The sequence below is a fragment of the Homalodisca vitripennis genome, chromosome 2 (genome assembly GCF_021130785.1).
Source record: "Homalodisca vitripennis isolate AUS2020 chromosome 2, UT_GWSS_2.1, whole genome shotgun sequence".
In the NCBI taxonomy this organism is placed as follows: Eukaryota; Metazoa; Arthropoda; class Insecta; order Hemiptera; family Cicadellidae; genus Homalodisca; species Homalodisca vitripennis.
In genome coordinates, this window is record NC_060208.1 from 17,354,744 (window position 1) to 17,380,256 (window position 25,513).

Below are 25,513 nucleotides of genomic sequence, written 5' to 3' on the forward strand. Positions count from 1 at the left end.
TCTCATACTTGATTCCTGGACTCTGAAGTCATGTTCGTCTGAAGAGATCCAAAGAAAATCAACAACAAAGAAGCTGAAAACAAAGATATCATGCCAATACTTAAATTGTACAGTTTCAGAAATTGTTGGTTTTAATTCTTTCCTACTTCATTTCTTGCAAAGATATCGTGCCAATACTTTATTTGCACAGTTTCATAATTAAACATTGTTGGTTTTAATTCATTCCTAGTTCATCCCTTACAAAGATATCCAATACTTAAATTACAAAGTTCCAGAATTAAAAATTGTTGGTTTTTCCAGAGATAAATCAAGTTGTGGATATAACAAACAGAATTTCCACTTTCTTATAAAAACTTTTTCCAAAAGCACTAAAAATTTTATGTTCTACACGATCCCAAATTCGGTGAAGTCATCAGGGACAAAAAAGAATAACACATACAAATTCAACATAATTATATTTATAAGTAAAATGAATCTTTTTATAAATATACACAAAAGTCAGGTTAACAATGATATTGCTCTAGTCAACGACTAACCTACATAACATTGTAGTCTTGAGCAGGACAGATCTCAGGCTGGGCAGTCAGCTTCTAGATTAGAGGTTGTGCCAGTATAGATGGCTCATCTTTAATTATTCTATGATGTGTGCGTAATGATTACATAATACAAATCTTACAACTTAATTTAGAATATTCAAAATAATCGTTCCCTTTCTTTATTATCCAACAACAGTTTATCTACTCTAGTACATAAACTACATTAATTTTGTTTGATTTTCGACATATTGTGTTCATACAATCTTCTCAAAGTTCTTAAATCGTAACATATAACGTGTGGCATATCATTTTCAAGCTTCTGCAATACTACAAAACTGTTAAATGAGATCGCAATTTAGTCTACATTTTTGCTCATTCCCTGCAAAATTATACTTTTTAATTTTTTTTAAATTACTTCCATGTGTCCTTATTTTATTTATATTACAAAGGTATTTTTTATTTGATTCATAGTGAGGTTATGATTTTGATTTGTTAAATTTTAATCTGCCTTAATTTTAGATTTTCTATTTTTCCATGATATTTTGTAGATTGTGATGCCTCATTTAATGCTTAAAAAAGACACTAAATCCAGTAAATAATCTGTGAAAATCAAATTAATAGTTATAATAAAACAATTATTTTATTAAACAAATGGAGTGAACTATTTTTCTCCCATTTATTTTATTTGTAATTTTAAGTTGTCAGTTATTATTATTCTTCAATAGGCAAATTATGTAGAAAAAAGTTATTATTTAATGTTTTTTGTTGTTTTAAACTTCTTTATTGTGTGGCCAAGAGTCAGAAGACAGAATGCGTTGGTGCAACAATAACTGTTAATGTTGCAGTTTGCTTTTGTTTCGTGTAAATGTAGGCCTACATAGTTTTAATACGTCTGTGTGAACTGGGTCATTGTTTTGTCTTTTGTTTTGAGCAACTTTAACTAAAATAACAGAACCATTCAGCAGATTTTTTAGTGTAGTTTTATCTCTGAAACAAATCACTAGTGACGCCTTTTCAGTTGTTTTTGGATTTGACGTAGATAAGGATAACTATTAATTTTTTGTAATCTGAAAGGGGCATATCAAATAAGTTTTAATTAGCTAATTATCTATGTATGTAAAGCAGATTTTAAATTAACAATTACAATGTACAAGACATCAGTAGCTATATAACAACAAAGATAGTACTTTGAAATACTTAATGATTTATAATTCCTTAACCAAGAACTTACTGATAACATTTACCCAGTTCCTGTAAATAACTTGGATTACCAATGAACACTTACATCACTAAAAGATTTCCATAAATTATATACAATATTGTAATACACACATATGTACGATAATTTAATGTCCGCAACATGCTGACTACCCACAAAATAACTGTGTTTAAACCCAGTCAATAAATAACGCTTAATCTAAGGATACAATTAATAGTACAATAAATTATACAAAGAACTAGAAACAGGTAACATTGCAGTGACAATAGATATAAATAGTGAGTAAACACATTTTAGCCAATTTTTAGTTTTTTCCAATACAAAGAATAAGTTTTCTCTGTAATAGCATTCTAGAAGCAATTCCTTAAAAATGTAATTTTGTAGTTTAACAAACGGACAAAATTTTGGCTAATTGAGTGTTACCAAACTTGAATCCAGTTAGAAATTTTAGTACTATACTTCTAAAATCTTCAATTTGAAACTAACCAACCAAATGTCTGCACTTATCCCAGTTTTATACTTTTTAATACACTTTCAAACTATTTTACAAATTTGATTATAGAGATTTGAAGTAAAACTTTTAGTTATACATTTAAAAATATTTATAAATACAGAGTTATTTTAATAAGATTAACCTAATTTTAAATTTTAATAACTACAAAATATGGGATGGTCAAAAAATGTGTTTTGCTTGAATGAGTGGCATAGATTTAGAAACTGCCATTAAATCCTTGTTCACATAAAGTTTATGTTCTCAGAAGCAAAATGGAGTTCGCTCCATGGAAGCCATTTATGTTCTGCAGTTCACCAAGAGCAAGTCAATGATTTTCCGTCAAGCCTGCTTCTCATCTGCATTTTGGGATTGATATACCTTTACCACAGAACATTTGTTATTGATTTCACTAATTTGAAGAAGCAGGATTTTGTCCAAAGTTAAAAGTCCAGCCTGACCTCCTACTCATGAAAAAGGATTTAGTCAATGAAGTGGAAACCATGAAGAAAACACCCGCTGAGTGTGCGTAACATCTGCAGAGTTTTAAAGCATAATTTGCACTATAAACCTTACATATTACAATTAGTGAAAGCACTTTGGATGGGTTATAACAGGAAATGTGTTGATTGCAGGAACGCTGTTAGAGGACATGGAAGACTAGATTTTTACCACAATTGCTTTCGTGCCAAGAATACATTTTTTGTAAACGTAACCTGATATACAGTGTTACGTATGGAAACAACTGAGAAAGCATACAAACTCGTTGCGCATGAAAGAGCGTCGTAAAAAATGAATGTGTTTTGGTCATTACTTGTACAGATAGTAGTGGAAACAAGCCACCTTCGAATGTTGCAGACTTGGGTTTTCCCAAAACCAAAAAATGACTCCAACTGGATGGAGCCTCAACGACACACTGCCTCAATGCTGGATAGGACACATGTGATTATGAGCATTAAACCACATGCATGGCCTTCAAAATCTCTAGACTTGCCTATGAATTTTCCCTTTGGATAGGTGAAACAGTCTTTTTATTCGTCGTAACACAAGCTGCAAGTATGAACTTCGGTGACCTCTGTTATTTAGACATGTAAAGTACAGTTAATCAAATTTCGCTATTGTTTAGATTTTTTACTGTGCTGCTGGTGATAAAACAGAGAGCATTTCTAACAGGATACCTAAAACTTAAAATTCTGAGAGTATTTTAAAATTTGACCCAATTTTCTAATACGTTTGCATCACGTATTAGAGTTTTAAAATCAGTAATTCTTTATTAAACATCCTGCATATTAATGAACCATTTGTATGGTCCGGATTGTATTTGTAAAAGAAATTTAAGGGTTGTCCCTTTTTTTGTTTTGTTTATTAAGTTTGAAAAAGCTTCAGTGACCGTGTTGCACCCTTAATAAGAAATCCACGTTGTTATTAAGTTTTAAAGTAATATTCACTCAAAGTAAATGAAACTGAAAATGTCCCATATGTGGAATCCTTGCTGCTATATGCTTTTAGTTGACAAACCACATGCAAGTCTTTCATCTGTAGATTTGATGTTTCCAAGTGGAACATGATATGTGCAGGTAGGTATTGTGGAAAGTGAAAGTTGTCAGACCCCAAATTAATAGACAAATCAAACATTAGCTTGTTCTCTAATCTGATAACTGGACATTGACCGCTTACCTAACAATTGGGGTAGCGTACAATAAGCGGACCCGGTTTTTTGTATTGAAATTGGCAAACGATATTACTTAATTATATCCATCAATATAATCAATCAATACCGATTAATTATGTTGAACAATTAACTTAAATAATCCACAGCTGTAAACACTTTCAGACAATACATGTAATATTTGAATATTACATAAGTGACTCATGATTATTAAAAAATGGCAGTCAATTTTAGAAAACTATACGACATTGCTTTAAAATATGATGACACGTTCTTCGTGGCTTCAACATGTTGGACTAGTACTGAAAAACCCATTATGTGAAATTTGTGGGAAAGAAACAAATGTAACTGTAAGAGTTGCAAATATGGTTGTCTTCCGATGCAAAAAAGAAGGTAATGGTGGATATAATTTTAGTAAAAATGCACTGAAGAATAGTTTTTTTGAAGGATCAAAGTTTAGACTGTGCAACATTGTGAGTTTGATGTACTTCTTTTCCAGAAATCAGACGAACTATGACTTTTTAATTCTTGAGTGTAGTTCGGATTTACACAGTCCATCAAGAAGTACAATATCTGACTGACTGTCGTTTTGTAGGGATGTTTGTTTTGTATGGGTTGATAAAACAGTTTAATAGGGAAGAAAAGCTTGTAGGTCCTGGAGTGGTGGTGAAAATTGACAAGTGCAAAATTTTGGAAAATGAAAATATAACAAAAGGAGGTTGGTAGAAGGAACCTGGATTTTACATTTAATTGAAACCATACCAGAAGGACAAAAACGTGAAGGTTGGTATAGAATTGAGATTTGTCCTGAAAACAAACAAGATGCAAAAACCCTCATTCCTCTCGTATTAAAACAAGTAAAGCCTGGAACAACCGTAGTAACAGACATGTGGAAAGCATATTTTAGACTGAGTGGCTATGGTTTGGTCCATTTTACCGTCAACTATAGCAAAAACTTTTTAGACCCAGCAACTGGTGCCAACACTGACAGTTAAAAGCTCGTGGAGAGCCGTAAAACACAGTTTGAAAAGTGGTATACCAGCCGACCTTCTCGTAGATCATCTCTGTGAATATTTATATACAAGAGAGGTACGATTTCTGAAGAGGCGTTCAACCATTTCCTAAAAGCAGTTACTACCTAGGAGAAAACATAGTTCGATAAGTTGCCATTTTCTATTCTAATTATTGTTATCATTTATTTTTATATTCCAAATGTTTATTTTCTTAATTATTTATGAGTTTTCCTTTTTTTTGTTATAATAATTTGGTTGATCATTCTGATTCATTTATTATTTATGCTATCATCACTGTAAATATTAAATTCATATTTTGATTTCAAACATATGATTGTTATTGAGGACTATAGATACTTTTATATTGATTGATAGTCTAGTATTCGAGACAAGAGTGTTAGGAATCGATGATTATATTAATCATTATAAAAAACTGGGTCCGCTTATCGTACTCTACCCAACACTTGTTTAAGATGGGTATTTCCGAGTCAAAGACATGTTGCTCCTGCAGGGAGTCCAGAGAGACGTCAATGTACATCATTCTTGACTGTGACGCGATTGCCCTTATCAGATGTCTACACCTGCACAGGGCATTTATACAACTTGCTGAGGTGAGTTAGCTCCTAGGGACGTCTTCAGCTTTATCAAGACACTCAAGATGACATGGATTGTTTAGATCTCGGGTCGTCACAACGACAGATACTCAGGGTTGCAGTAAGAGGGAGATATGCTTGCAAAAAAAAAAAAAAAACGCCAACAGCCCTCTTTGACAAAATGTGAGAAACATAATTCTTTCTTTAGATTTAACTAACAATCTCTTGTTTATTGAATCGAAGTGGAGTTCAGATAGCTCTGGTTAGTACAGAAGCTTGCCTTAACTTCTAGCTGACAACTTTGACAAAGCCCATGTTGTTATAGCTCTCACATATACCTTAAGGACAAGTGCTTTTATTCTCGAAGGAAATGTGAGTACTTGAAGGTTGCATCAGGAACACAGTAGATGATTAGGGACTTGTACCTAATTTGGAACATTGTTTTTTGAATACCCAGCAATACTTTTTTGTATCTTTACCATCTTTATTTATTTATTTTTGTTTGTAAAATAACATTTGAAAAGTTGAGATCACTATGCACGCTTCGGGGTTCAGTGATAAATTCACTGTTAAAACACATGCTTCCAAGTTTTTTTTCCAATTTATTGTTTGCAACTTTGGAAAAACTGTATGCTTTCATCATCCCTGATGATGTTTGGAAAGTTTTAAAAAGCTTGTACAGTTCAAGAAGAGCACATTGTGCGAACTTTAAATGTCCTAACAAACAACAATAGAGAACTGGTGGAATAGAGTACGGTACTTGACTGTTCACTGAACAGTTTTGAATGAAGAGAGTACATAAATGTCATTGTCTGAACTACATCAGTGGACTCTGGTTCTTTGGACCAGTTCCGTACATATTCCGATCACTATGAGTCAGAGTTCCACAGATGCAGTTGTTTAATAATAATGAGACGACAAAACCAAGAGCATATACAAAATAGCTCAACCTATGTATCTGGAGTGCATTTGTTCAGCACAATCATTTACCGCAGAGTTCTTGGACTTTGACCCTGACGTCTCAGTCCCTACAGGTATCATATCCAGAGTTCCCTGAGGCAGCCATATGAACTTTACCAACCGCAGGGGTCAGATAACCTATCCCACATGAAACAGGTCAATATTTTATTTACCAGCCCTTTCCCTGTTTCTTCCCATTAAAATTGTTTGGAAACATTTAAAACTGATCACAGTAACTAACAAGATATGTTATTTATATAGGAAGTTTCTGTTCATTTTCTATAAAGTAATTTGAAGTTAGTTAGCACGTATCTTTACACCCCTTAAATACAATTCCGTTAAGTTTTATAAATATTGATTATAACAATTAATACATGAATAACATGTCTTTTCAAATTAACTAAACTACTTTTAGGAAATAAATACTAAGTTCACCCATTTTAACCTAAAATCTAAATATTTAACTACCTTTTGTGGTGAGGCTTAACCAATTCATAAATGGTTGCGAGCCTTTATTCATTATTACAACCGCATTTTATCGGTGTCCATATCCATACAGTATTACATATATAACCTATCCCACATGAAACAGGTCAATAATTTTAGTTACCAGCCCTTTTCTCTCCATCCATTTACCAGTTTCTTCCCATAATATAAATATACATACTATGGGAAATATTATGGGATGGATGGATATATATATATATATATATATATATATATATATAAAACTTTAATCCATAACTGCCATAACTTTAATCCTTTCATTTTGTGACTTTGATATTTTTTTATCAAATTCTGTAGTAAAAGAAATCTGCTTAATGGCCGTTTAAATTTAATACAAGCTCCAAATTAATCTAAGCAACCATACATTCTAGGAAAAATGTAGCCCATTTCAAATAGTCAGACTAGATCACTGGATAAAGTTGAGAAAATAAGGGGGAGTTAAAAGTCTATCTCTATAGCGAGTATTACATGAGTATTCCGTCAAACCATTCATCCCAAGAATGCCACAGAAATAAAGTCTCATTACATTTAATTTATTTTTTTTAATATCATATACTTCTGCATTATTGAGCTTGTACGTGTCTAAAAAACACACAGTACTCTGAGGAAATTTAGGAGTGCTCTTCAGGTAAAAAAAAAACTTCAAGATGTCATTTAAAGTACAGCCAACTGCTGATTATCTGGCGGTGGACCAACCATATTGCAAGCAGTGGCGTAGCCGAACTAAACTTTCAGGGGTTGGATGGATCGAACGTCCAGAGTGTTTACAAAGAGAGCAACATTTAATTATTTGTTCTTACGTGCATTTTTGGGCCAATTCTACGTCTGATAAATGCGTCATCTTACACTCTGATATTCTTCTCCAGCTATACCACTGGCTGCAAATACAAATAGTGGCTTAACAAAATTAAGAAGTAATAAATGTGTAAGTGGGAAGTGAGATATATAGATCATACCTAGGAAAGACAGAACTGATACCGATGCTCTTCGTCTTAAATAACCATTTCGAACAAGTCAGACATTAAAAAATTTGTTAATATGCTTGTAATTATTATAAATGTTCATTTTAATTACGCAACAGTAATTATCATCGTTAGGTACTTCCATATATGTTATTTTTAGTTTTTCCAAACAATGTTTTCGTTAATTCAGTGAAAATTAACAAGAACAAACTGGTCAAGCAAATATCACATGAAAGGGAGACAGTACTGTATCCAGTGTACACACAAACATAAGGTGTCAGATCTTGAGTTTAAGTTGTGCAAGTAAATATTCATTGGACATAACATTGCACAACATCGACTCAATAACAACATAAAATAAAATATTTAACACAGATCATTTGTCAGAACAAAATCTATTTTGTGCAGTAATTAATTTTGTTTCCTATCTTTGTTCTTAATACATTTTGAAGCTACTGTTCAATAATACACTTATGAATATTCTACAATAAAATAGTTTTGGATGATCAATGATAAACACTGCCCAGATAATCGGAAGTTGGCTGTACAACTGTAAAATTCACAGAGCGTCAACTTTATGTTACCAAGATGAAAACATTATTAACTATTCAATACCATATTACTTTTTACCTTATTCATTCCGACCCGCAAGATTTTCCACAAGTAGAGTAACATGTGGATACAATCATACCCTGAAACCAAATCATTAAACCGAAGGTGGCATATTAATTCATTGATAAACTAGAAAACTAAGAGATGCTTAGGTCCGTGTTAATTCTAGTTCTCATGTGAATTAAAAGAGGTAGATGTTTTGGCTGCCAAAGCCTTTCAAACCATCCTTCCCTCTCTTATTTCTCCCTTTCCTAATCTGTTCTTAGCTTACGTTGGCAGAAATTAAAAAAAGTTCCGAACACATCTTCAGCTGCATGTGAACCCAACATTATTACACTGTTTATAGGCTGTGGTATTAAGGGGAAAGCCAGAGATGACATTAAAACTGAAGAGCAAGATAAGGACTTGAAAGTAGTTTCAGTCTAAGTTCTCTTCCTGCAACAGAAACCAAGAAGAACAGTAGTTATCATACAGACAGTAAAGTTATATTTGGACTATATTAGAATACAAACAAAAACCTTATCTATTCCAGGGCTATTCCAAAAGTAACTACTGTTTGGTTATTAAAAAGCACCAAGATAAATAAACATGTTTTATTATATGTATTTTAAAATTACATACTTGATTGCTCTAATTTTCTGCATAATTGCCATTAAGATTTAAGCACTTATCAATATTTTCACCAACTTAAAAATGCCTTCTTCAAAAAGTTCTGCCGCCTGCACCTTAAGCCAGCCAGTGTAGGCGTCTTTGAGGTAATTGTTGTCATCGAAATGTTGAGAGCCAAGCCACTTTTTCATATGCATAGAGATTTATGGAAATTTATCTGAAAGCTCAGAGATTGTGAAACACAGATTTTCAATCATTGAAGGTATAAACCTCTACCGGTTACGACAATTTCTCTATAAGACTCCTGAAAATCTGCAAAGAGGAGCTTGTCGATCCCTTAACAGAAATTATCAATAGTTCATTTAGCCGATGGAATATTCCCATCTGCATTAAAAATAGCTAAAGTCTACCCCAAATACAAACAAGGACCCACCACCACAACCTGCAAACTACCGCCCTATATCACTGATACCTAACCTTCTCTAAAGTAATTGAAAAGCTTGTTCTTAATAGGATTTTAGAACATTTATCAATGAATCAACTTTTGACTCCACATCAACACGGTTTCTTACCAGGTAGATCAACTACAACTGCTTTGATAAGTCTGGTAGAGTTTTTTAGCTGATCAACTCGAAGATGGAAACACTTCCACAGCCATATTCCTTAACTACAGCAAAAGCCTTCGACTGTCTTAGCCACGACCACCTGCTATCAAAACTAGCTACGCTTGGAATACGAGGACAATCCCTGGAAATGGTTCCGAAGCTATCTCACAGGACGAAGCCAGATGACAGAAGTGAAATACAACAGCGAAAGGAGTTACATGCCAAATATGCTCAGGACTACAAGCCATCACTCGAGGAGTGCCGCAAGGCTCTGTTCTTGGACCAGTCCTCTTTATCCTCTACACAAACGATTTTCCTCAGTACATGGAGGATTTCAGCAGTACACTGATGTATGCTGATGATACTGTGCTTCTGCTCAGGAAAACGAATCAAGACGAGCTAGAGATAGCTGCTTACACGGCTGTTAATATGGCAGTGCAATATTGCCATGGCAATGACCTTTGGAAGACACAAAGATACTGTAGGAGGACAGCCTGAACTGGAGGAAATCAGCACTTCAAAGTATCTTGGAGTGACAATAGATGACTCTCTGACGTGGACACACCACATTGACAACCTCTGTAAAAGGCTTAGCGCAGGACTGTATGTGATCCACAGGATGAAACATATCAGCGACCTAGGAACAGCTAAAACTGCATACTATGCTCTCTACGAATCACATCTTCGATACGGTATAGCAGTCTGGGGAGGTACCACACTAGGCAACCTGCAACGGGTCCTAATACACCAAAAGAGAGCAATTCGGACCCTTGCAAGCCTACGCACAAGAGAATCATGCAGGCAAGCCTTTCAGGAACTGAAGATTCTCACTGTGGTCAACCTATACATCCTAGAAGCTGTGACCTACGTACACCCGAAATCACCCGATGAAGTGATGACTGGAGCACAGCAACATGAATACAACACTCGGCATGCTGCAAACTACCATCTTCCAGCTCACCGCCTAGCGTCCACGAGAGAAGAAGCCAACTATGTTCGGAGCAAAGCTGTGGAACGCCCTCCCACTAGAACTGAAAGGACGGCTGTAGTTTGGACACAAACTCAAAACTCTGGCTTCCAAGATAAATGAATTTTTAAACAGAACTTTCTAACTGATGTAACAAATAAAATCTGACGATTGTACTGTTCCTAAGAATATGTTCAAATAAAGAATAATAATAAAATAATAATAATAATAATTTCTACAACTGTTTTTCTATACTGCCAGATCATCGATGAATGGCCTTTTTTTTTTATTGGCTCATTCTAGATGAACTTCAGAACAGAATCATTTTTATTGTCATTTATCTTTACAGATTGGAACAAGTCAGTAATATACAGTTCCCAGCGAATACCACTTTACAAATTAATTAAGTTAAAACAACAGTAAAAATTAGCCAACTGACAAATAAATATATAGATATATCCTATTTTAAATAAAATTTCTATGAGTTATCTTCTACCGATAACTTAATGTTTGACCGTCTCCATGCTTCTGGTAAATTTTATCTGTAGATATTTATGGCTCTTAGCACATCTTTCCAACCTTTCTAAATCTTTGCATGTCTAGTGTGATAAAGTATGTACATTTGTAAATTTTAAAAAAGTTTGTAACATTTTCTCTGACATAAATTAAATCTAAAATATAAAAATGCAAGGAACAGTCGTATTTTATGTACTGGTAAAGTAATTTCTGTCCAAACATGATTCTTAAAGCTCTTTTCTGCCATATAAAAATTGTGTCCGCACCCACACTATTTCCCATAACATATTGGACATACAATAAATGTGAGTGAAAAAAACTAAAATATGCAGTCTTCATTAATCTTTAATTTTTTATATAAGAAACACACTCTTGACATTTTTGATATTAAATTATTAGTATGTTCATCAACTAATAGACACCAGAAGCTTTACTGGTTTGGAATGTCATCCTCTATTTCAAAATTTCTCATTGAAAATAGTATGAGTTCAGTCTACTTTCATTAGTTCTTAAAAGATTTGACTCATTAGTATTAACTACTCTGTTCGTGGTCAATGAAAAACGCTAGCTAAATAGTTGTCTTTACAATTAAGAGATGTGTCATCTGCATATAATATACAGCTTAGACTGATTGGCAAATCGTAAACAGAAAGGGGCCAAGGACTGAACCCTGTGGGACCCAGCAAGAACCTCTTTTCATTGATCTCCCCCAAAAACCATATGTAGAATCGTTGCGGATCCATTATATCTAATTTATTTAACAAGATGTGAAATACTGTCAAATGAGGTCCAACAAGTCATGCCCAAATATTCATGGGCCTCAAAACTACAGAATCTGAGAGACAACCTCATCCAGTGCCTTCACTAGCCTGGCCTAAAACCAAATTGGCTACTTGATAAAATTTTATTTACATCCAAAAAAAAAAACCATTCCGCATCGGTTTATTAATTAGGTATAATAAACCAATGCGGACTCAGAGTACGGTTTTAAGAAGTAGAATGAACCAATAATAAAAAGGCCCAGTTCCATTCCCTCCTTTTTACCACCATTTTGTTTTGATAATCACACACCTGACAATGGCATCTTTTATGTCGAAAGGCCTCATGTATAAAAATAAGATTATTGGATAATTGTGACATTTCTTTCATCAAATAATAGAAACTAGTGTACGGTATTCCAATAAGAAGAGCTCCTCCTTCAATGAATTTATCATCTAATTCAAAACAAAATATGTCATTATTGTTGAGATTGTTTCTAGGCAAATTTAGTACAAACACTGCAGAAACTTTGTCAAAAATTAACCCAAGAACTGCCAATTAAATTACCTCTAATGACAGACCAATTTGTCACGTTTTGCAAGGGTATTTTATAAAACGTATTAGAAATGCTGAAAGTAATTTGATTATGCTTTGTCATATACAGTTTTTTCATAAAAGTCTGTATTTTGTATTGTCCATGTTTGTATAAGTAATATTTTTTTTTGAATATTTGAATTTGTTAATACTTTTTTTTTGTTTTAGAGGGGAGACTATACCTACAGAAGTGGTATATACTGCTAAATCAAAATTGCAAAAATACACATTATTCGTACATTTCTCTAGTTTCATCAGGAAATTTATAGTTTGATCGACTTATTTCATACATTTACAATACAATTTTTACAATAATAAAACTTGCAATAGAGCATTTTTATGACAATTGACATTACCCTGGTAACATGTAATATCGCAACAATTATAGTAATGTTTCTATGCGTGAAACAGTATTATTACAATATTATGTGACAGAGAAATACTTAATAAAACATGTTTAAGACTATTTAACCTGTTGGGGAGTACTGACGGCTATAACCGTCATCCTCCTAGTATACCTAGTGTATACTAGAGTAAGCAAAATTATCCTTAATGAACTCCAGGAGTAAAGAAAAATTTTGTGTTGTTTTCATTCAAAATGTATTGAATCCTTACAAAATATCATAATAATGCATTTTTTGGATCTACAACTTGATAAATTCATACATTTTGTTTTTTTTTTTAGAATTTTACAAACGTATGATAGTGTTCAAAACACGGGTACACACAAAGTGCTACTTCACATTTTGTGCACATAAGCAGTTTCTTTCCTTTTACGCTCACCCCGTGTTGTATTTGAACACACAAAGCAGCGTTTTAGCTTCCTTCGGCCATTTTCCCTTACTGGTAGTGGGTGGGGGAAATGGTGACCTGACAAGCGTAGCGGCTGCTGGGCTCCGCCCAACGAACGTGTCGCAGATGCGGCCTCTTCTCTTGGTGCAACATGTGCTTCCAGTATCTGTCTGATAACGTTAATTCGGAAGTCCATGATGTGAACCTTAGCATTTGGGTTTTTTTATTCCATGTACAGCCTATAAATGAACGTGGCGCGAGAAAATGACAGAACATTTGGCGGCAAATCTGTGATTAGGTATTCCGTCACTAGGAGCCAGCACCGTACAGCAATAATTACTTTGAACATTTCACAGTCGAAAGAGTATGTAAGAACGCCACTAGAGTGCATAAACAGTTGCAATATTGATTGTTTTAGCAACCCCGTTATGGACGGTCATAACCGTCAATACTCTTTTGGGATCAAACGGCTATAACCGTCTGTACTCTTTTGGAACAACTTTCAGCTACTCCTCAACAGGTTAACATAATAACTCCAAATAGCATAACATACTTGCAACAAAAAACATGGTGCTTTGGTATTATTTAGGTGCCATTATTTATTTTTTAAGTTTATCTTACTGGGGGCCTTAAAAAAACTGCATTATAAGAAAGAACAGACTTTATTTGACTTAGTGTAAAAATTACATGTCCGTCCTTAATTTCTGTCTACCGAAAGGAAGCAATGTCGGCCACTCTGTCTCTATCTACTTCTTGTTATTACGCGATATAAGTAGGTCTAGATTAGGTTATCATAAATATGTTACTAGTAGCACCAAAGTTAAAGTTAACCTTTACGAGCTCTCACATGATATGAAGTACTATCTCGAAGGATGTATTTCTTTTTCCGCCAGAAGTACGGGTGGTACAATGCTGTAAGTTAGTACAGTTTTATTACGTTCATCGGTTCAGCTACAACACTTACCTCATTCGTTACCTCCGATTGTTGTTGAACATTCCACGCTTACGTACCAGACCTTTGCTCACTGCACACAAAAAATAAAATACTTCTATTATACAACAAATAATACATTTATATGCAATTGTAATAAAATAACATTATTTGCCAAGACCACAAAGTTTGGCATGGCAAGTAGGCTAGTGTAAATAAAGAAACCTTGCTGCGTTCTATATTCTTACATGTCATTTTAACCGCCATCTAAGTTATCTTATGGAATCACACAGTGGAATAATTCAAGTTTAACTCAACAACTTTTGTTTCTTAAAAACGGTTAGGCTTATTAAGTTTGTAATATAACCAAAACAAATCACTAAAATCCAGTACATATATCCGTGAGGATCCTTACATTGTTACTAAAAATAGATTATTGTTACATGTCAAAATGAATTTGAATAGTTTTAACTATCAAACAACAATAAGATAAACAAAAACTAACAATTTAATTCCTCTGTCAATTTGTAAGTTAGTTTAAAATTAAACAAATTTAACTCTTCTCACGCTATAGATGGATATATTCCAATGATGGACTTTGACCAAAACGCCATATATGATTATATCCTAAATTATACATTGCGTCTCTTGGAGAGTTTTTTAGTTTATAAAAAGGCTTTGGAATGACAGGCTCACACTCCGCGGTTGACTAAGAAATATTTTTAGACAAGTATATTCTGCGGCAGGGGGAGGGGGGCACCCTTTGTCTAACTCCATCTACCTACTCCTCTGTTTTCTGGTCCTACAGAGCCATAATCAAATATATCCGTTGCCTGCCCAGATGATAAGATGACATACCTTATCCACGAAACCTTAGATAAGAAATGTTTTAGTAATTAGTAGTATATACAATTTTTCAGTTTTATTTTATATAGAAACTTCGTTTTACTTCTATGAAGAAGGTATTAAGAAGCTTGTACCCAGGTATGAAAAATGCCTCAATTTAAATGGCGATTATGTTGAAAATTAACTAACAATGTACCTAACTTTTGATAATAAATTTATTTAATTACTCTCCCTAGTTTTATTTTTATACCACATCGGTAGTTGAAAAAAAAAAACAGCCCTCGTATTATACCAAGAATTTGTATTTAGATCAAATTACAGTATGGTACAAAGTTATTTTTTTTATTTTTATGATTAAATATGCTACTTTAGACTAAGATTCCATGTTTTATATTTTTTGCTTATAACATATTTATATTAAAAATTAGCTTTGAACTTAAAGAAAAATATATTTTATAAACGTCAGAATTAAAAGAAAATTATGGAATTCAGTAGAGGCGTGTAAAGGGTTAAATCTAGGATCAAAGAATTTTTGTAATCTAAATATTTGTAATTTAGTCTACTGTAACTGAATGTTTCCATCAAATTGAACTAAGCTGTATAATTGAAGACTCGGAGCAATTTGAAAGAATTTTAAAATAGTAGTAAATGTTAATAAAACAATACTTTTCCAATATAGTTTATACCTTTGGTTTTGATAGGCCTCGTCCAAAAAATAAACTATATACTGAAAAGTATTGTTATTAACATTTACTACTATTTTAAGCTGTATAAACTGTCATCTTAATATACCTTAATTATCGCAAAAAAAAAACCAACTGCATAAACTTAAATTCTTATTGCTCTAAGGTTTTAACATACAATTTAATACAGTATAATGTGTATGCTTTACATTTCATTAAAAAAGATGACAATTTACAAATATCAATATACAAATTCAACTGATACAATTACCATACAATTAATTACTATTAGACAATTGATTTAATTAGTAACTAATAAATTAAGCAGCTAACACATTGAATTTATTAGTGTGGAGCTAGGCAATACTATCTTAAATTATCTCATGGAAAAGTTGGGTATGGGAAGAACTTTCTAAGAAATGTGTATATTCTAACAGAACCTGAAGTTCCACTGGAGCAAATCTCATGTAATCATATTGAGTCATAACCAACCTAAGACTTCAGCCGATTTCAAATTTTATTAATCCTTACCTCCATGAAATATACCTTTAGTTATAAATATCAGTACTGAAAAAATCATAACTAGATTTAGAAACAAGAAATCAAAATATAATTGTTCAATCTGTAAACTAAACAATGTTACAAATTAGCACATTCTACATAACTTTCCCTCACGTAACAAAATATTACTTACCCTGGAACTGGCAGTTGTAATTTTTTATGCATTAAACATCATCTTTTGAACAATCTTCATTCAAATTGTAATAAAAGATACATCATTATAATTCCCAGATTCCGTGCTTTCTTTTAGTGTACTCACTATTGTACATAAAACATTTCTTTGTATTTTAGTAGTTGCTAAAAGCTAAAGATTTTTGTTGCGCTATGCAATCTTGACTGTTCCGGTTCGAGTCAGCTGGATTCTTTTCGGTTGAGTTTTATGTTGTTTTCATTCTGTATTATAAGTAGACATTTTCTTGATCAACATAAAACCCGGATATTTTGGATTTTAAATTGAAGGTGTTTAGTGTTTTCTATGGACTGTGGAAAATAAAAACTATTTTTAGAAAAAAAGTTTCAACTTTGAAGCAACATACTTTTACGAATGTAAAGGTAAACCCAATTTGTATAATGTACTATATTTTATTCCAAATAAAATTATATATAACACATTATGTTTTGCGTAATAACTGATTTTGCAGTGTTTTGTTTAACTCTGGGTAAGGGTTTAAAAAGCTGTGCCGGTTAAGGCTAAAATGCATGCCAGATCTAGGGTTAAAACTGAGGTTAAATCTGCCAAATTGTATAGTGACTCACTCGTCTTCTCTTGCAGAGTGAGTGGCCGTTGTAGCACATCCTGGATGACGGATATCCAGTGGTCACGGTCAGGGGCAGTGAGGGCAGAGAGGTTGTAGCGCCTCTCAGGAGTGCTCAAGAGGAATGAGAAACCTTGGTCCTTGAAGCCTGCAGCCACGCCCACTCGCACGCTGTAGCCCTCCAGCATGTGCCCCAAGAACACCTCCCCCTTGGGGTGTGCATCCTGTGGACAATTCATACGTAGTAGTGTATCAACTAGGGTGAGTGACAGAAGGTTGTCATGGTGCTCAGGAGGAATGAGAAACCTTGGTCCGAAATTATCTTGTATCGCAGAGGTTCTCAACCATTCAGGCATGTACCTTCTATGTACCCTCTAAGAGCACACTGAAATTTGGTCATGCCTTCCCTCTAGCATCATATTACCTTACTGTGGCAACACAGTAGTAAGATTTAAATTTCTATTTGTAATTTAGGTAGATTTTAGATTTGTACATTTTCAAATGAAATATTTGATACATTTTTTACAAAACCTTTAATGTTATCTCAAATACCTTTCTGTACTTCATCATTATACAGTATTTTCTTTTGCAGTGTCTCGTCATTTTTGGGCCTATTACAACAATACACAATTTGTCTGTCCCAAAGCATTCAATATAGTGTAGTATACTATATGGTATATAAACCATGCAAACGTCAAGAATCACTCAACAAACAAACTTACATGCGAGCATTACAAGAATTGCTTGCAAGCCGTGTTCCCCATTACTTTCCTATTATTCTAATATACTGGCGCCTCCCTTGAAAATCTTCTACACCTCCCTAAGGGGGTCGCACTCCCCAGGTTGGGAACCTTGTAATTAATTTTAAGAACATACTATAAGAAATTAAAAATATGCTAGGCTTTTATTAAAATTTAAACAATAAAAAATATGCTTTAATGGATATTGGAAACAAAGATTGGCTTTCTCAAGAAATGCTTGCTTTGTACAATGTACAAGACGCAGTGAGTAGTTACTCACAAAGACTACCACATCACAGTTTGTACACAGCTATGTAAATTATTAGTAGATGGTATAGATAGAACTCGACTAAAATTAAACCTAGTGGAACACCACGTCTAACAATATATGTTTTTGACTGCTGTGTGCAGTGTTGTACGTTGCATCACTGAAGTTTAACATTAATAGCACATCTGATGTGTAAAGGTAATATTGAATATGTTTTACTGTTACATTTTGAAACTAACCAGAGGATCTTCATGATACATCAACTTTCTGTTGTCAAGGGTGAACCACCGTTTCTTGTAAGCGTCAGTGGGCCGAGGTCCTGTCTTGAACAGCCAACCTTCCTTGATGAAGTCTTGCGTAAGCAGTCCCACCAGCTATAGTAACAAATAACACTTATCAGATACTATGATAAAGATTTTAAGTGATAAAGACAAATATATCCTAGTGTTAACTTCGCCTTTACACTTTTCCTACCAAGTGTCTCGAGGCAGAAAGCATTGCACTAAAATCTAAGCGCCTCAAAATGCATCATCATACTGTTTTATCCATACTCTCTGCTTAATGTTGCTCTCATACAGCAGATTTGCGAACTACTTATAAAAAGATTTGCACTAATTTTGTCATTACTCCATTACCAACTTAGTCACTTTTTATTATAACTCCTTTAGGTTGGGTGCTTGGAATAGACCCTTCACTTAATCCAGATAAAGTCTTCTGTATCTCACTTACCTTTGTTTATCTATCAAATCCGACACATTTACAAAAAAAAATCACATGGAGGAAACCTTCAGGAAAATGAAAATATTAGTAATTGTATTTCTCACTTGTTTCTAAACCTCAGATACTGATGTATGAGTGTATAAGAAAACCTACCTAATAGTCTATCAAAACAGTCACTATTTGTACAATAAAAATTACTTTGGTTTAAGCATCAAAACGTCACTGTCAAATACTGAGACACATAAACATTTCTGAGGATAGTAGGATGAAAGATAGGAAGGAAGATTCACCAAAAACTAATGTGATGATTTGATGATGACTTCTCCAAACAGAGAACAGGAGTTAAAGAAGCTAACCAGAATAGAATCAATAAAATTGGAAAATACACATAAAGAGTGAAAGGCCATGAAAAAGGAGGTCCGAGAGGGTAAGGGAGTGGAGGAGTGTGGAGATCTGGTGGTTATAGTACCTCATCTTCCTGCGCCGAAGGGTAGGCGACCTGTAATCGATGCAACTTGGCACACCGGATAGCCATGTACCAGTGTACGATCGTCTGCGGGTCGTCGTGGTACACAAAGATGTGCCGGGTGGACCCGTCTCCCCTCACCCAGGTCAGCTGAAGGCTGTTGGGGTGTCCTGTCTTCTTCGGGATGAAGGCAACATTCAGCTCTGCCAGCTTGACCACAGCTTTAGGCTCTCGGTTCTGCTAAGAGTGTTGATATTAGAGTCCCAGTATAGTATTTGAGTTGAGATCTGCACGTTGATTATATCTTAGATAGAATCAATTCTGAAATGTACGCTCTTAAAAGGCTTTTTCATTTCTGTAATTTAACAGTATTAAAAGGTGTATTTTATGCCCATTTCCAATCCCATGTGTCATATGGTATATGTGTTTATGGAGGGACATCTAATAAAAACTTAAAACAGATTCTAATTGGTCAAAAAAGAGCTCTAAGAGCAATGCTAAATTTACAAAATGATGAGACCGTAAGACAGTATTTTATTGAATTGAAAATTCTAGCAGTCCACCATTTATACATATATATATACTGCAGTGTATAATGGTGGTAAGAAACAATATTAACATGCTTATAACACATGCAGATATCCACAATTATGACATAAGAAAAAAGTTTTCGTATTACCTTATCTCAAGTTAGTTTTTTTTTTAAATAAAAGCATCATACAATGGCGTTAAGTTTTTAAATTTATTCCACAATCAAATAAAACATTAACAAAGAAAAAGAGTTTAAAACGTTACTTAAAACATTCTTAGTTGAACAGACCTTTTACCCTTTAGAAGAATTTTATAATTTATAACAACTTGATCTGTATCAAATAGAATAGTTTAATTATGTACATAAGAAACAACAATAAGATTTATATTCCATTTCTCTGTATAAATAGTAGCTACTTGCAATTATATACATTTATAAATGTAATTTATGACTACTGTATTTTAGTTTTCTAGTATCAAGCTTTGACCACTTATTCATGTTATCATATTGTATCGTATACTGTATTGTAACAAAAAAATTAATAAAGATGAATTAAAAAAAATTAAAATGTAAATGTAAAATATTTTATACTGACTAAACATATTTCCAAATTCTTTACCATATGTTATTTTAATATTTATTACATTGAAACATGTAAATATTTTATTTTATTTGTGGAGTCGCCTGATGATGAAATATGTAATTTCGAAAGGCCTTGCTAAAAATAAAAATTAATATTCGGAAAATGCGTTATCACTGTATATAATAAAACTGTATATTTATAGTAAACATTTTTCTGTTGTGTATACCTATACATATTTTTCTCATTCAAATGTAAACACAATCAACCAAATAAAGACAAAATACCACAAAAGCACTTATTTCAAAATTATTTACTGGCACTTATTTGCTGTGCTTACATTGAAATTTGCAACTAAACTAAATCAAATGGTAAACAGCCTGTGACCCACTGACCTCTTTAACATAGTAACTGATGGTGTCACCAGCGAGTACGAACTTGCGGGGGTGGAACCGAGCATCCTCCTTGCCCCTCTTCATCAGGAACCCCTCCAGAGAGCCAGACATGAAGCTGGGCCGCTCCAGACGGTTGAACTCCTCTCTTAGGTATTTGGCACAGATCCATTCCTCCAGCAGAGGTCTGCGCAAGGGAGTAGCTTTGCAATTTTGAGAAGAATCTAACTACTAATGTTTCTACAACTCTTCAAAGTCTAAATTATACTGAAATGGAAAAAAGGTAATCACATTTTAAAAAGTTTTGGTTTCTTAAGTTAGGAATTATCACTTTAAATTATTATGTTGATATATAACCATTTCAATCATAATTATCGGATTTTAGGAGAGCTTTCATTTCATTAGTTTGCATTTGTTTTAGCCCTTATTTAATCTCAAATATATCTCTGTAAGACTACATTTAGATCGCACTACAAGTGATTATCACGTTTTTGATATGGCAGTCTACCTACAGGTGTTCACTCATTCCTTTAAATCACCAGGAAAGATCACTTATTGCTGGTTTAAGGTGCTAAGTACACCTTGCTGGTGTATACCACACACTAAGTACATCAAAACCGATTTTGTCACTTACATCTTAATTTTCTCTAAAAAAAAGGGCCACTCTAATTAATATCTCAGCCACTAAAACAAGGACTACAAAGGGATGTAAAAAATAATACTGATAGTTGGTTGCCCAAGTACGTTTTGACATTTTACACTGTATTTATACCTAATTTTTAGTGTATAACAAAACCTAACAGGCTATGTATAGGCTACATTTAATTTAAAATTTTAAGTTGATTTCAGAGTATAGTTATATGGTTTAACAAAAGTAATTGTACGCATTTTATGTAAAATTATTAAAACTATTTGCATTCCTGAATTAAAGTGTGTACAGAAACCAATCAAATACAAATTTATGCCCAGAATTAATGCTGATTTCAGAAATACAGCCTAATGTGTAACATAAAATGTATTTTTATTAATATTTTTTATGGATTTATGATTTATTACAAAGTATATTTTTGTGTTTTAGAATGTTAAAAGTTAGTTGTTATATTATTTATGCGATGAAATAAATTCCAAAATAATCACTTTTTTTAATAGGAAACTAAAATATGTACAATAAATATAATAACAGCTGCAGCAGCCATTGAAGAAAACCATCGGCTGATACAATAACAACAGAAACATGTGAAAACAATAGAAACAGACAAAGTCCGATATTAAGATTGATTTTATTATTTTCTTTCTTTATTATAATCAATGACAGAAAAATTAGATAGTATTTATATAAAAAGTACATTATATGAAAATACTAAATGCACAGTTTTGGCATTTGCCACTTTTTGGATAAGAATTAGTTCTTTGTTTTCATTTGAGAAAAATAGATACTTTCTATATTCCTGCTGAATAACTACTACTACTGCTGAATAATGTTACTTTGTTTATTACTCACTGAGGGTCTCCCTCCACCGGCCTCCTGTAGCATGATGGTACACGAGACTCGTACTTCATCTTGGCAGCACTGTTGCCAACCTCGCGCATCCGTTCCAGCTGACTGGCCTCCCATCTGTCCATCTTCACATGTTTCACCTTGGAGATGTGCGCTCCGAGTCCACGGTGGATGGCAGAGCACCGTGCACAAATAAAAATCCCCAGATTATATGACGCCCACTCTGGATCTGTAATATAAAATATTATATATGCCTTGCCTTGCCTTCAATATGATTCAAATTGATGTAGATTCAAATGACATCACAGAAGGAAGTTAACCTATAAACTCAAATTCTTTCTTAGTTATAACAAATAACATTCACTTAAGCGTAAAACAATTTAAAATGTTCAATATTTTCTTAAAATTTAATAAACATTTTTAATTTTCTTCTAAATATATATTCCTTTATTCAATAAAACATGTTTCAATTAAGAATGACTAAATTTCTTGAAATTTGATTCTTTTTTAAGATAATTTATTATAGAATGTGGTGTTGTTCTTGTATAAATACAATTAATCATTTGTACACATTTGTTCTGTGGCTTTTGATTTTCGTGTTATTTTTTATTCAGATAATAGCCTATATCTATTTGTGTGAAAATCATGAAATCAAAAGCAATTAATTATGACAAACATTGCTAATCCTAACGCAAATGTTTACCATGAAATGTCCGTATGTTATTGCTTTTGAAAATACTTTTAAACAATTTTCGGTTCTTTTCCGTTAATTCACTACCACGCGATTCTTGCCCGCTGCGCAACGCTTTGCTCTTAAAAAAAAATTAACTCGAGCTTGCAAAGTCCAAGCCCAGATCAACTCACAAAACTCAGACAGAACTAACGCAGGTTTCATTACAGGCAAAAGATAAGCGGCGCGCGTTTATCACTGATAAGATAAGACGAGTTGGTTCTTTTCCGTTAAATCACTTCATTCCAGGTATTTACTATTATTAACTAACACAATTGGCTAAAGAAAACCAAAATTTAATCTAATTTAAGTACAAACATCATTGGTAGTGAATTAACGGAATTCCAGACCTTAAAACTAATGGTAGTGAATTAACGGAAAAGAACCCAATTTTCTTTTTGGTAATTTCAATATATCTTTTTGAAAGTTTTTTGAAATATCTAATTAAAATCATATAGGCTATTTTGAAGCAAAGTTTCATTGGCAATTTTGCAATTTTTCATTTTATAAATCAAGAATCAGTAATAACTTATATTAGAATGAATTAAACGGAAACTTAGAATTAACAATAATAGTAAAACAAGTGAATAACATAAAAACAACTATATAGCAAGTCAAATGTCAATAACAACGGACAGCTGTTAGGGCTGTTTGTTTGTTATATGCTTTAAATTAAAATATGAATCTAATATTTACAGTGATCAAACAAATTATTATAACCAATATTGGGAAAACTGAAGATGACCATGTTTGCTCCTCTCACAGTTACAGTTGTTTCTTTCCCACAAATTTCACATAATGGGGTTTTCCGCACGAGTCCAACATGTTGAAGTCATGAAAAACATGTCATCATCTTTAAAAGCAATGTTGTGTAGTTTTCTAAAATTGACTGTCATTTTTAATAATCAAATGTTACTTATATAAAATTGAAATATTACATTAAGAGTATTATTTGAAAGTGTTTACAGCTATTGATATAGATTATTTAATTAATCATTAAAAATAATTAACCAGTATCGATTTATTATATCGATGGTTATGATTAAGTAATATCGTTTGCCAATTTCGATATAAAAAACCGGGTCCGCTTATCGTACCCTACCCGTCAGGTAAACTTGGACAATAATTATGAGACAATGAGTTTTACTGTAATAAATTTACTAATAGTGTATACTTTACTTTAATAATAAATATTTCTACATAGATTTGAATGAAGGTGTGCAGAACTAGCAAAATAGTCCCTGACATTATAGGAATTTCAACTGTCAGATGCAGGATTAATACAAAAGAACTGGTAGGACCATTGTAAATCATTTAGACAAAAACCAGTATGCCAAATCAGTGCTCAGAAAATCAACAGACCTAGGTATATTGACATAATTTCATTGAGGGTTAGTGACAAATTTTAATCTTTTTATTTGATATGAAAACAGTTCAGTTCCCAAACTGCTTAACAAACAAACTATGTGTCTTTTAAACTTTAGTAATTAATTATATACGATTTATATTAAAAAGCTCTTTATCAGTAATAGGGTACTAGTCTAGAAACACCAAGAACATCTAGTATTTCAAGGTTATGTTCTAATAAAAGGGCACAAAATAAATTCATGGTTAATAAAATATAATAACAAACATATTTTATGAATAAATAATTACTTACCTTTAGTGCTACAATCTGCACATATTTCATTTCCGGGTCTTTTCATAAGTTCTTCAATTGCTTTACCACTACTATCAGCCATTATTGTTTTGACTGGGTATTATTTTGGTCTGTCTGTTATGTTTACTAGCTCTTGGATCTGGATGGACCTGACTTTGCTGAACTTTGAAAAAGGTAGTTTTACTGAATATAAATAGTGCATGAAAGATGAGTGCGGTATCGGAACGTTCATTGGAAAGTAAAAAATGGATAGATAACATTAAAAACTTTAGTTTTGTGTCTACCACATTACAATATACAGGCGATCAGTACCTCGTCAATGGTGGTTAAATACAATAGCAATATAAATGGAGAAGCCAAAAGAATACCATTCGCTTTATCGGGAAGCTTTGTAGCAATTAGTTTAAGTTGCTCCCCCATATTTCACCAATCGTTTAGTTTCAGATTACAAAGTAATGCTTGTAGTAATATTTTAAAACTAGAGAAATTTGGTATTTTGTCACAAATAGTAAGCCCATATTGTACAGTAAATATGTTTTTGAATCTAGTGTGATATGAGTGTACTCTGGTAAGATATTCTAAAGTGTGTGACTTAAAAAAAAACCAGGCACACTAATATGCATATAGATATGGAACAACCAAAATATTAAATTCTGTGAAAACTTCACTGCTATGAGAACATGTGGTAAGCCCAACAGGGTTAGGTTGGCTTTATTTTGTCTAGTAGACATTTCCATGAGATTTGAAG

The 25,513-nt window shown here is 33.0% G+C and overlaps 1 protein-coding gene across 2 annotated transcripts; it reads right to left on the reverse strand.

The window, feature by feature from the left end:
• Positions 1-436: 436 nt before the first annotated feature.
• Positions 437-25,196, reverse strand: LOC124353600 (arf-GAP with dual PH domain-containing protein 1-like). Of its 2 annotated transcripts, none has more exons than XM_046803513.1 (8): positions 24,766-25,196; positions 22,379-22,604; positions 20,881-21,064; positions 19,377-19,613; positions 18,427-18,561; positions 17,181-17,403; positions 14,368-14,428; positions 437-8,996 (listed from the first exon to the last, which is right to left on the reverse strand). In XM_046803513.1, the coding sequence occupies exons 1-7, from the start codon at positions 24,845-24,847 to the stop codon at positions 14,376-14,378; spliced, it is 1,140 nt and encodes a 379-aa protein (XP_046659469.1). In that variant the 5' UTR covers positions 24,848-25,196; the 3' UTR covers positions 437-8,996; positions 14,368-14,375. The 2 variants fall into 2 exon arrangements, with proteins under 2 accessions (XP_046659469.1, XP_046659470.1); XM_046803514.1 differs by having other exon boundaries at positions 19,377-19,610; positions 24,766-25,185.
• Positions 25,197-25,513: the final 317 nt, after the last annotated feature.